Genomic DNA, 12,764 nt, shown 5'->3' on the forward strand with positions numbered 1-12,764 from the left:
TGGCTTGACGTGACTCCAGAGCAGCAGTATCTGTGGCTAGCTCCCACACCTATTATCTACTTCCACACAGTTGAGGCATGTCAACCGGATAGGTGCATGCGACAGTTTGGTCTTAATCAACCCATCCCAGAAAAATCTAGAAAATTGAGAGGAATACATGATCATACTCTACGGGGGAAGGTTGAAGAGAACTGGAGACGTAAGCTCAGGGCTCACATTGATCGATGGAATACTAGGATTCAGCATATTGTACTGCCACCTCCATTATATGGTTTGATGTCACCTAATCATGAGTACATGGAGTGGTTCAGAGAGAGGGGAAAGCGCTACATATCACGGAGGGCAGCAAAGATAGGGCGCATGGTGAGTTTTGTACTTATTTTACATTTGTTTCAAATTACAACTAACATTTTTTCGTAATATGCAGATTGACGGTCTTGAAATGCTGTATCATGCAACAACGGCGGAGGAGTTTCCTCGATTTGGACTACAGTATATCCACGAGGAGATAGGCCGAATTATTGGGATGTTTCGTGAGAGTTCACGAGTTGATGAGCCTGGACCTGAGGCACCCCCCGTGCAGACTCAGCCTGATCCTCAGTTGATCGTGGATGTTCCTCGTAATAGACGGGAGGGACGGGGATTAGGACGTACACGTGAGAGAGTTGCTGCTGAGCCTGTCCCGATTATAGCACCTAGACCAGTGGTCGAGACTCAGGGATGGTTTAGACCTCCAGCATTTGGTCCTACTTACGGGTCACAGCCGATTTATCATCACGGATCGCAGTATGCGGCAGGTCCTAGTCAGGCGGCGTCTGAGCACCCTTACATGAGCGGGCAGGAGCCAGTTTTCCAGGCTAGTCCGATGGCTATGGCAGGAGCGGATCCGGCATCCTCACAGCCTGATTTCCAGCCCTATTCACAGGGACTTGATGCCGATTACCCCTTTTGGTCTGCAGAGGACACGATGGAGTTGTATCGCTCTGTAGGCCTTGTTGCAGAGAGCCATGACAGTGGGGAGACTCTAGCCACGGATTCTCACAGTCAGGGACACACCCCTTTTGATGTGCCGGGCAGCAGTGCAGGACCATCAGATGATTTCATCCGTGCGGCGATGGATGACTTCCACACTCCACCTCCACAGGACCATCAGGGTGACCCAGTCTGGGACAGACGTATACTACCAGATAGGGATGCACGACATAGGCCATGGCCACCGTGGTCCTAGTTTCATTGACATTTTGTTTATTCATTATGTTGTGGACTGTTTCATATTGTTATTATTTTGTTCTTTTGTATATGTCATATGAGTGTAGCATGTTGTTATATTGTGGACGCTACATTATTATATTATTTGGACTATTCACTATGTTTTGGTTATCGTTCTTTGCGGATTTATATTACGGTAACTAACAGCATCAGCTAATTAATAATTCAAGCTTAAAAACATACATAAACGGAAAGTAAAAAGTCCAACATAACGGACATTACAATTCATGCAATAACATAACCAACAGCAACAATATGAACATAATATGCAAATCATTCGTTTCTCCCACGACTTGGACATCGCCAACGATTATGGCCGCGTTCCTTGCAAAGTCCACACCTGATACGGCTCTGGCTTGTCTCAACTTCATCCATCTCGTTGCGGATGCGAGTTGACTTTGGACGACCTTTTGCACGCAACATAGTACAATCAGGAATAATCTTTGCACCACTAATTTCAGGTATTGCTTCCTCGTTTCCGATTGGCTCCCACGGAAAAGAATAAGCCTCGACCAAGTTATTTATCAAGAAGACGTCGTCAACGTAAGTGAACGCACTCTGCCTAACACTTAACGCAGCAGCAACATCGTGACTACATGGATACTTAAAGGCCTTAAACTTTCCACACTGACAGTATCTCTGTGGGAGGTTGACAGAATATGAACGTTCCCAACCTGCGTCAACCTCGAATACAGTATGTTCAACATTGTATGCACGAACGTGGTGGCCTGTTGCATCTACCTGGTTCTTCTTGACCAATTCAACAACATGTTTGGAGTGATGATGAGCTGATTGAAGTTGTGCAAGAGCATTTGTTCCTCTCTCAACAAAATATGCAACCAATCTGCTATATGTATGCTTAACCAATGTTGTTATAGGCATATTTCTGGCCCCCTTCAAAACCCTATTGACAGATTCAGCCAAATTTGTTGTCATATGACCGTACCTCCGTCCTTCAATATCGTAGGCACGCGACCACTTTTCCTTAGGAATCGCATCTATCCACTCAGCAATTTGAGGACTACTTTCACGGAAACTCGCAAGATTCCTTTCAAAATCAACCATTGCTGGAGTATAACCTGCACAAATTGGACATAAACGAATTAAACATAAATTGACAGTCATAATGGAAAGAAATAATTAAGCATTCAGTCAATGAGTATACCTAAATTCTTTAACATCCGCTTCAAATCTTCATTTCGAAACTTTTGATTGAAGTTGCTTGCAATATGACGAATACAGAATACGTGATACGCATTTGGCGGCTGCCAAGTAGGGTTATTTTCCACAGCAGATATTATGCTTCGATGCCGATCGGATATTAAACATATGTTTGACATCGTAGTCAAATGAGCACGAATATTAACGAGAAAATAATCCCATGCTTCCAAAGTTTCGCCTTCTACGATGGCAAATGCGATCGGTAAACATTCATTATTACCATCTTGGGTTGTGACCACCAACAACTTCCCTTTGTACTTTCCATATAAATGTGTTCCATCAATTTGGATGACGGGTTTGGCAAATTTGAACGCCTCACAACACTGTCTAAACGTCCAAAAAATGCGATGAAAAATCTTTTTTCCAGAAACTAAGCTCTGCTCGGCATAAAGATCATTAGTTTGTATATGATGAAATGAACCTGGAGAAAAGCGAAGCATGTATTCGCACCACCTTGGTAAAAAAGCATACGATTCCTCCCAATCACCGTACAGAATTGCCATCGCTTTCTGCTTCGCATACCACGCCTTTCTGTACGAAACTTGAAAGCCATATTTAGCAGTTATCCTTTCTTGCACCAAAGAGATTGACACAGATGGTTCAGACTTTATCATCCCTGCATTGAAGAGGATATCAGTGCCTCGATAACATCGAACGAATTTAATTACACATTTGTGGTCAATCACACATTTAAAATACAAAAAGGTACCTATCACGAGATCTGCAATAACGTCCGCATCAAGCTGTCTATGACCCTGGGAAATGTGCTCATTCACACATTCGTGTTTTCCACCCCATCTCGTTATTTTCCAATTTTCACGAAACACCGGTTTGATCGCCCTTACGCGCCACGGACAACCTTGATCGTACGCACAACATTTCATGGACAACTTTGCAGGCGTGCTCTCAATTACAATGGCTTCTTGATGCTCCCTAATAAGGTTGTGCTTAAGTGCCATTTGGACATCTTTTTTTGTCGCAAATTCTTGATTGACAAATAACATGTCACCCAGTTGCCACGGACCTTGTATTGAAGCCGATCCAGACACCGAACCATCAGTACATGATTCTTGTTCGCTCTGATAACTCCAATCAATGTAAGAATAATGCGGAATTCCTTCCCAAAAAGGAATAACATCTGTGTCACCTGCAATTGCGGGTTATAATTTTTTAATACGAACTTACTACTAATTCAGGCAACATTAAATCAGTTATTTATTCACGCAGTATACAAATGGGAACAATTACCTTCTTGTGGAATACCAAACGGAGCAGACGCAACGTCATTCAACTGCGGCATTTGCGCGACGACTGGTTGATGGAATATTGGAATTTCAGACGCACCCATCTCACGAGATTCATCTCCTTCTGAAGCACTAGCATCCTCCGCCAGAAGATGTTCTTCCATTGCCATATTTTCATCGTCATCTTCGTCGTGCATTTCCCAAGTCGGATCATTTTCATCTCCCTCAGAAAAGATACCAACTGGAGACGCATGAGCGGCAGGAGAAGCTGGAAGACGGGGAGAATTTAAATAAACTGACCTCACCGGTATGCGAGCATTCTCCGTTGCAACGATGTCGACATACAACTCTAGAAAATCTGTCCTTGACTGGTTGCAAAATTCTTCCATTGTCATCTCCAAGTCTTCATCGTCAAGCACTTTCAAACTAATGTATTTATCACCTTGCCACACCATTGTCGTGATCTCAGTGATACATTGGTTGTCTTGAAGACTTAACTTCTGCCGAACTCTCTGATGCAATTCGCCAATGGTTGTGTTGCGTTGGATACGTGTCGGCCTTTTTTCACCTTCGAATATGACACCTCGTCGACCTTCTACCTTCCTACCATTGTAATATAACACAACACGAACAGAATCAGGATTTGAACTCATTTTTAAATAGAATTACAACTAAAATTCAAATACTAAATTAAAGATAAAGGAATGTTGGTGGAGAAGAGAGATATGAAGAGTGAGAGAAGAGGTGTGAATTGAATGGAGGGGGTGAGGAAATATATAGAGCACACATGTGACGCCAGTTTTGGGCGTCACATGTGATGCCCCATTGGGGCGTCTCTCCCATGGATAAGACGCCCCAATGGGGCGTCACATGTGACGCCCAAAACTGGTGTCACATTGTGCAGTAGATGTGTAATTTTTTACGAAACAACATTAAATGCGTAATTATTTTATTTAAATACAATATTTTAATTTTTTTGCCTACAATTGTATAAAAGAGTTACAGTGAGTGTATTAGAAGGGAGTAGAAGGTTAAGGGAATAATATTGTAGCCATTGATATAGTCATTAAAAACGTGACGTGGCATTGTTTGGACATTCATGTCTTGCTATCCTTGTAATAAAATGACAGCTATTGTAACTGATACGATTCATTGAGAAAAAAAAAGTTTCTTGTTTGTTATTCGGTTTCTCTTCCTCTGTTAAGGGTACACTACTAAAAAAACTGGTATTAGGGACGGACAAATTCTGTCCCTAAAAGCCATAAATTCGTCCCTAAATTATTTAGAGACGGAATTTGAGACGGAACAATTTTCGTCCCTAAATCGTTCCTCGCTAATGTTTTGTGTAACATCCCGTCTAATTAAGAATTTAGTTAAATTGCAATTAGGAATGTGGTAGAGTACTTGCCTTCGGATTATATAAATGTTTGCTTTAGGACAAAGTTACATTAAATTAGGGAATTATTGGTATTACCATGGAAGGTGAGTACCTATTTTATGCATGAGAAATTCTAATTATAAGTATGGGGATAATTTAGTTATAACACATAGAAGGCATAACTCTACTTAGAATTATATGATTACTCATTAAAGGTATGCGAGTAATTTTATTACATAAAAAACCTTTAGATAACCATTGGAGGTACATAAAATAACAAGGCAAGGGTTAATTCTCAAAATAGGAGAACAATGCGACTTATATAGTTTGAACTCATTCCCATTAAGGGCCACGGCCCAAGCCCCAAATACTTTCTCCACATGATTATTTATCTTATCCCAAACAAAACCTACGTGTTAGCCTATATTTGGTCTAGAATCAACCACTTGTTCCTTTTATCCCTTCATGCGCATAAGATGGAGTAAACAATTCTGATTTCATGTCTTATCCTCCAAACCCAACTAGCCAATGAATATTGAGCATGTGTCAAACAAAATCTCCCCTCTCCTCTTGCATGTTCGGCATCTAAGCTAAGGGAAGCTTTTTGTTCTCCAAGCTGTGTCACGGCTGAATATTTTTTTTGAACAAGGAATTGATGGCTCAAATTGATTCACTCACATTTCCCTGAACCGTGAAAGAAAAAGAGAAAGCTGGTCATCATCCTCACCATCTCTCTAGGCGTGAGGTAGAGAACAAAAAGAGACAAATCGGTTGTGTCTCATTTTAACAAAGAAAAATCAGAAACACTACCCTATCCTCATCGTCCCCTAAAACCGTGACCTCCACTAGGGGCAGATTCATCTTCCAACTTTCAAGTTTCATTCCTCTTCATGGCTGGGCCGTGAGCTTTCGAACAAGGGGGAACTATCTGGTCTTTCTTTTGTTCTTGTTCGGCTGGACACCACACACAAGGAGGTAGGTCGTACATCTCATTTCTTGCCCCTTCTACTCGATTGGCCTGAAGTGTACTCTTCTTTTCGTTGCATGTTTTTGTACCAGCCGTACCAGAGCCATCCTTTCCCTTGCATGTAACTGGATTCAAACCTTTAGAATATAGGAAAAGTAATGGGGCTGCTCTCTGTTGGTTGTGGGCATTGGTGCGTATGGGAATTGGTAAGTGAGCTTCAAGTTTCTTTTCCCCTTCCTCATTGTTTCGGCTGGCATGGGACTCATGGGAGACAAATTTTTTGTTGTTGCTATTTTTACTCCCTCACTGCTCGGTTTATATTAATGATTTAGAAGAATAATGGTGTTGCCATTTTATTCCCTGTTTTAATGTTTTGGTTCCCACCTTCATGTAAGAGAAGATGATATTTTGGTTATTCCTCTCCTTTTAAGTCTGATCCCTTAGGACCACATTAAGATTGGATGCTTGTAAGCTTAAAAATAAATTTGTAGACTTGAACCATGGCCTCCCTATGGTGCTAGACCAGCCTTGAATTGGAATATTTGGTTAAAATTTGACTGCATTAAAACTGTATGGTCCGCCAGTTTTAGACCTTGTTTAATCCCACTTGAGCTTTGTAGGAATTAGTTGGTGAATAAGTAAAATGTGTGCCCCTAGTTTCCGGCCGTTCTTAGCTTGCAAGTGTGTTAAGGAGTAGCCTTGTGTTGTTTTATTTTATTAATTCTGCTCCCTTGAACAGCCACGGTCCTAATATGTGCAAGTCTGAAAACTGAAACTTTTGCGCACTAGAAGTATGACTCATCGTGGGATTTGGAACTGGCCTTGAATTAAGAAGAGTAATTAGGCTTAGCAGGTGTTATGACAAACGAAGACAGCATTGCTTTTGGATTATCCTAGCGCCCTTGGGCCTTTGTAGAAAAGGGTAGATGAATGACTAAATAATAAACTCCTAGTTGCTGCTGCTCAAAGCCGAAATTGTATGCCTAAGAAGTGTTAATTTAGTTAACAATTGGTAAAGCTAAACCTGAGTCAGAAATGGAATCTAAGTTAGGAACCATGAAAACCGAAGGGTGAGCTTGGAAAATAGCTCTTTGGTGTAAGTGTTGGGCTGTTGTGTTGGGTTATGTGTTGCATCTAGCCTTGCCTATTGTAAATTCAATGGGGCAGCATGTCTAAAAACCCTAATTAATACAACCGTAGGTTTTGAAGAAATGGTTGTGTGACAAAAATATCACTACCACCTCCTCTCCTTAAGAAACCGAATCTGCATGTGTGGGGACCTAGGATTTTATTACTGTTAATAAATCAGTACATTAATGTGAAGTTAGGAATTGGTTAGTCTAAAAAGCATGTTAAACCAATTAAAATGAAAGAACTTGGAAGGCATAGAAATGGCATATGAATGATAGAAAAATTGAATAAAATTCTGACTGGTTTGCACTTGATTAGGTGCGCATAAACCTTGAATGTGGACTGAGTTCGCTGTTGTTTGATTTATATTTGGGCACACAAGGTATGTGTTAGGCGATATTACCTGATGTGACTATTGACTAGTGTATGAATTGTGAATTGTTGCTCACATGTGCCTTATGATTATTCTGCCATAAATGATGAAATTATTCTGCCTATGGAAATGTTATGATTATGGAAATTCTGTTATGAAAAGAAAGAATGGCTTGGCAGTATGGCATCCAATGTACATGAAGTATATGTTATGAAATGATGATATATGCATGCACCGTACATCATACCGCACTTGTCTTTCTGTTTGTGTGTGACAGCATAGCATGTACCAAATTCATGTTATTCTTGAGTCTTAGAATAGTTATATATATAGGACCATGTGATTGAGCACGCATCATATAGGCATCCCTTGATATCAGGGTACTGGGACAGTTGGCGTCAGTCCGCATAGGCCACAGTGTAATTCCCCAAATGATGGTGTCGTGCATGGAATTTCCACTGTGATGGCACGCGCACGACAGTGCTATGAGCGTGATGAAGGCGTTATATACGCAATATGATATATGATGAAAAGGATATATGATGAAAAGGATTTCATGTTTGAAGCGACTGTTTATAATTTTGTGTCTAGTTTAATACTGTTGCATTATTGGTTTTGTTGCCACACTACTGGGATTTCTCTCACCCCTTTGGGGCTGCTATTTTTATATAATGGCAGGAGGACGCAAAAGCGTATGAGGACTTGGATATTTGCTGTTGGTTTCTACTGTTGGGCATGTTACTGTGATTGTATTAATTTTATGGATGACTGTATGAAATTGAGAAGCTTATATTACTGTGAATTATGATTTTATTATTGCATTATGATTTTATGACCAGCAAGTATCTTGGAAACGGATTTTAGAAACGTTTTACGAAAATTGAATTCTGATGTTTTGAAAGCTAAGTGTAAACTGTTTTGCGAGCACTTTGCAAGTTAGCGTGCTGGGGCTACGGACCTCCGATTTTCCTATAATTTATATGCACGCGTAGCCCCAGGTGTCTAGTTTCATTTCATATAAACCTTTCAAAGAAATTCTGAAAGCTCGATTTATTATGAATTTTACCAGCCAGGACGTTTGTGATATTGTCACTGTTTTACCCCTTATTTTGCGAGTTATGTTTCGAGGGGCAACTGAATTTCAAATCACTATTATTTTATATGAACGTAAAGCCCCAGATGTCTAGTTTCTAGACTACAAAGAATATTTTTTTGAATCGTTGAAATGGATTTTATACGAATTTTTAAAGACAGCAAGGTCTGTCAGGAAATTTATATTTTTAGTAAGTTAAGAAATTTTGCGTACTCTGATTTTTGTAAGGAACCCGATTTCAATTATAAGTTTTTAATTGGCCTTTTAAAAATAATTTTTCAGTCCTTAATATATGATTAAAGAACTATAATCCGCTTAGCAAACAACTCTCTTGGAGGCCTACAAGGGAGGGTGTTACATTTTGGGATGTAACTTTAGTTCCATCCCTAATAGGGACGGAGTAAAATCCGTCCCTGACATGTGTTTTTCATCCCTAATATTGTCAACAATGGAGAGTTGTAAAAGGTAGGAATCCGTCCCTAATAGAGACAGAATTAGGGAAGGATTTTATGCGTCCCTATTAGGGACAGATTTTTTCTGTCCCTATTAGGGATGAAATTTTTGTGCGTCCCTATTAGGGACGGATTTTGTCCGTCCTAGTAGGGACAAAACTTTTGTCCGTCCCTGTTAGGGACGGATTTTGTCCCTCCCTATTGTTATCCGTACTTTCAAAATATTAGGAACAAAATTTTTCCGTCCCTATTTACATCCCTACTTTCAAAATATATTTAATAAAATATTTCGAATTTTTTTAACTAAATTTATACCTAATAATCATGATAATATAAATCATCAAAGTTATATAACCAATCAAAGCTAGTTTGCAACTTATAACAATTATAACCATACAAGCCATCATAGTCATAATGAAATAGCTAAAAAGTCTTAATGATAAAAAGTATCATAAAAGCAAAAATAACAAATGTATCAAACTACAAAATCAACTAATAAGTATTGTTCACAAAATATTTTTTTTTTTTATAACATCACAAAATATATTTAAAGATCATAAAATAACTATCAATTATCTTCATGTAACTCAGCATCATAGACATCATCTTCCGCATCATCACCAACTTGAACCTCATTGTGTGCCTCACGAGCAGGAGGTGTAGCAGTGGGCATAGAGACATGAGCCATCAAAGTCTTCAACTGCTCTTTCATAACAGCCATCTCTGTGTGCAATTCTTGATTTTGGGTGGAAATGGCTGTCACTAGGTCTTTCATACGATTATACTCATTTGCAGAGACTCCTTGAGACGAACTAGCAGACTTCTGTGAAGCCTTGTATTTACTCGCCTCTGAACCTAAACCAAAAATGCGGCCCTTTTTGCTCATACCTCCAACCGTCTGCAGGAATAATTCATTATCAGATTGGCCAGTAGATGCATCATTTCCAATCACCATATCATGTTCATTCCTCCGCTCAAAGAATTTATCCTGAAAATAAACAAATTACACTAGTCATCAATACATGTGGCAATTCTATAAACATATAGATATTTCAAAAAAGGGTGTTCCAATAAAAGGTAGCAACATACCTATAACTTTCTGCCAACATATCTATGCAAATTACCAAGTAATATCATGCATTATGATAACTATAAATTACAAATGAACGTATTTACGTTGCTTTCAAGGTAGCAACTAAACGAACATAATCAAGTTATCAACATCACTTAATGAACCTTACAAAGATTACAAGTCTGAAACCAAATTTGCTTTATAAGGCAAAATTTAATCATATCATAATTTTAAGTAGACACACATTTAATACTATTATCAAGTATACTAAAGGTGACTAAAGTCAACAATGTCCATAACTTTATAGGTAACGGAAAGAAAATTACAGCAACTTCCTTTGATCTCTGGGAAGTCCACGAACCATCCTTTTTAACTATATGCATCATCTCATATAGCAACCAATCTACTGAATTTGGATCTATTGCAGGGTCTTCCATCTGCAATACAAAAATTCATCCAATGAAACATGACAGAAACATTGAATAATTGTTTATAATTATTGAAACTTAAAATTTAAATTAGTTACCAATCTTTTTTTGTGCTCACTAAATGTAATGGAGCCTCCAACATGGGAAGCTCCTTCAAAACAAGCTCTATTTTGCTTGTTTTTTTGAGACTTTTTTTGCCATTCATCTGAAGACCATATTTCTTTCATGTTAGCAAAAACGTCATCCTTAATCCATGTGTCTTTCTCCTGCCCATTTCAAATCCTATGCAAGGGACGGAATTAGGGACAAATTATATAAATTTACAGTATTCCGTCCCCAAGTTCGTCCCAAATAGGGACGGAATATTTTTCCATCTCAAAATTCGTCCCTATTAGAAACAAAACTTATTTCATTGCTAATTCTGTCCCAAATAGGGACAGATTGTTTTTTTGTCTCTAATTCCATTTCAATTAGAGATGGAATATTTTTCATCCCTAAAATTCGTCCCTAATTCATATTTATTTAGTAGTGGTACAAACTCTTATCATTGGTGCTTTCATTCTCCATCAAACTTGAAGATCGAAGATGAGAATCCAAAAGTTAGCAGAAGAATTGGGTTCCTTTCAAGCACGGGTGGACCATAGTTTGGAGGAGATTCAACAACGTTTCGATGACCATCAAACCCAGCTCACGAGAATCACCGTTCAACTGCAACAGATCCATGCAGCGGTGGTGGGAGCGGAGAATCGAGGGGGTGAGAACGTTCCACCGCGAGTCAACAATGAATCTCTAGGATCCAATCAATTTCGATTCGATCCAAATGATTCCAGAAACGTGATGAAGTCAGTAAAAATGGATTTTCCCTCTTTTGATGGGAAGGATCCAACCAGTTGGATTTTTAGGATGGAGTTGTATTTCGGTTTGCAGCAAATACCTGAGCCCCTCAAGGTCCAGTTGGCAGGCATGAAGATAGAGGGTGTGGCAGGTCCGTGGTTCCAGTGGCTTTTTAGCGGAGGAACAATTCAGAATTGGGAAGATCTTAAACATGCATTAAGTGTTAATGTGTTTTTTCGTTTCTGGATTACAACCAGAATTCAGAAGAGCTATACAATCACATAGACCCACAACCCTGCATCAGGCTATGCAATTAGCCATCACTTATGAAGCCCATTTCATAGAGCTACGTTCGTCCTTGACCCCTTGTTAACCCGGTTTGTTAACATGTCATCGTATTAAGCCACGCTTAATTAAAATATGCGGAATAACTTTTACTTTTCAATTATGACGTCATTATACTTAGCCAAGTTGATTACTTAATCATTTTCATAAAAACATCGCCTGTATGTAAATTGCAAAATACAGCTAACTGAAATACCTCAATATATAAATAACGGAGTATCTAAGTCACGGATCTACATCACGTAGTCCGGACATAATCCTAGTACAATTATACAACTTGAAACAACTAAAAACATACAGTCAAGTCAACGTGGCATGGACAATCCCCATGCTCACCAAATAAGGCAACAAGCCCAACATAGTCTCAACAATAATCATCGTACTCATAAGGCTAATAGCAAAATAACAACAGACATAATCCAGCATCCAACATAATCAGCATAACAGCAAATAAATCAGCTAAGCTTTGGCCTCCTGCCGCTAAAGGTCTCAACCCCCGCATTACCTGGACCTGAAATATGTGCCCTAAACGTGGGGTGAGATCTCTAAAAAGAAATCTCAGTAAGACGATGGGTCCTCAAGGATCTTCCACCCCAAGCTCACTTACATGTGCAATATAAGTTCAAAAGCAGTTTAACAATATAAGTTCCAAAACCACTATGCAGCAGATAATCATGTCATGTGTGTTATAACTATTCTAATGATCAGAGAAGTAAAGGAATACGTCTATTACCCACACGGTACACGCCCATGCTGTACCCGCCCACAGGACCACCCCATGGCCTCTTGTCTAGGCGAAACACCACATACATATTATAAGCAATTGCACTTAACAGCTACATAGCATTTCAAATAAGCAGTACATGAAAACACATCACGCATATAACCATCCCCCTATTGGACATGGTGGAACAAACAATGGCTAAACCGAGGACACGAAAGCTTACCTCGCAAGCT

The 12,764-nt window shown here is 39.3% G+C and overlaps 1 protein-coding gene and 1 long non-coding RNA gene across 2 annotated transcripts; both read left to right on the forward strand.

Moving 5' to 3' along the window:
* The first annotated feature begins 231 nt into the window (after positions 1-231).
* LOC133293824 (uncharacterized) lies at positions 232-1,232 on the forward strand. The gene is made up of 2 exons (XM_061492424.1): positions 232-363; positions 428-1,232. The coding sequence occupies exons 1-2, from the start codon at positions 277-279 to the stop codon at positions 1,226-1,228; spliced, it is 888 nt and encodes a 295-aa protein (XP_061348408.1). The 5' UTR covers positions 232-276; the 3' UTR covers positions 1,229-1,232.
* A 4,378-nt stretch (positions 1,233-5,610) lies between these two features.
* Positions 5,611-8,436, forward strand: LOC133293826 (uncharacterized). The gene is made up of 4 exons (XR_009749120.1): positions 5,611-6,087; positions 6,172-6,285; positions 7,529-7,592; positions 8,262-8,436. It is a non-coding gene; the product is annotated as an uncharacterized LOC133293826 (long non-coding RNA).
* Positions 8,437-12,764: the final 4,328 nt, after the last annotated feature.

The sequence above is a fragment of the Gastrolobium bilobum genome, unplaced genomic scaffold (assembly GCF_033153095.1).
Source record: "Gastrolobium bilobum isolate Gb01-03AN ecotype WA unplaced genomic scaffold, APGP_CSIRO_Gbil_v1 utg64045, whole genome shotgun sequence".
NCBI classification, from domain to species: Eukaryota; Viridiplantae; Streptophyta; class Magnoliopsida; order Fabales; family Fabaceae; genus Gastrolobium; species Gastrolobium bilobum.

Coding starts and splice junctions, on each gene's coding strand:
- LOC133293824 (XM_061492424.1), top strand. CDS start 277: ATGTCACCTAATCATGAGTACATGGAGTGGTTCAGAGAGAGGGGAAAG. Junction 364..427: donor CAGCAAAGATAGGGCGCATG/GTGAGTTTTGTA, acceptor CGTAATATGCAG/ATTGACGGTCTTGAAATGCT.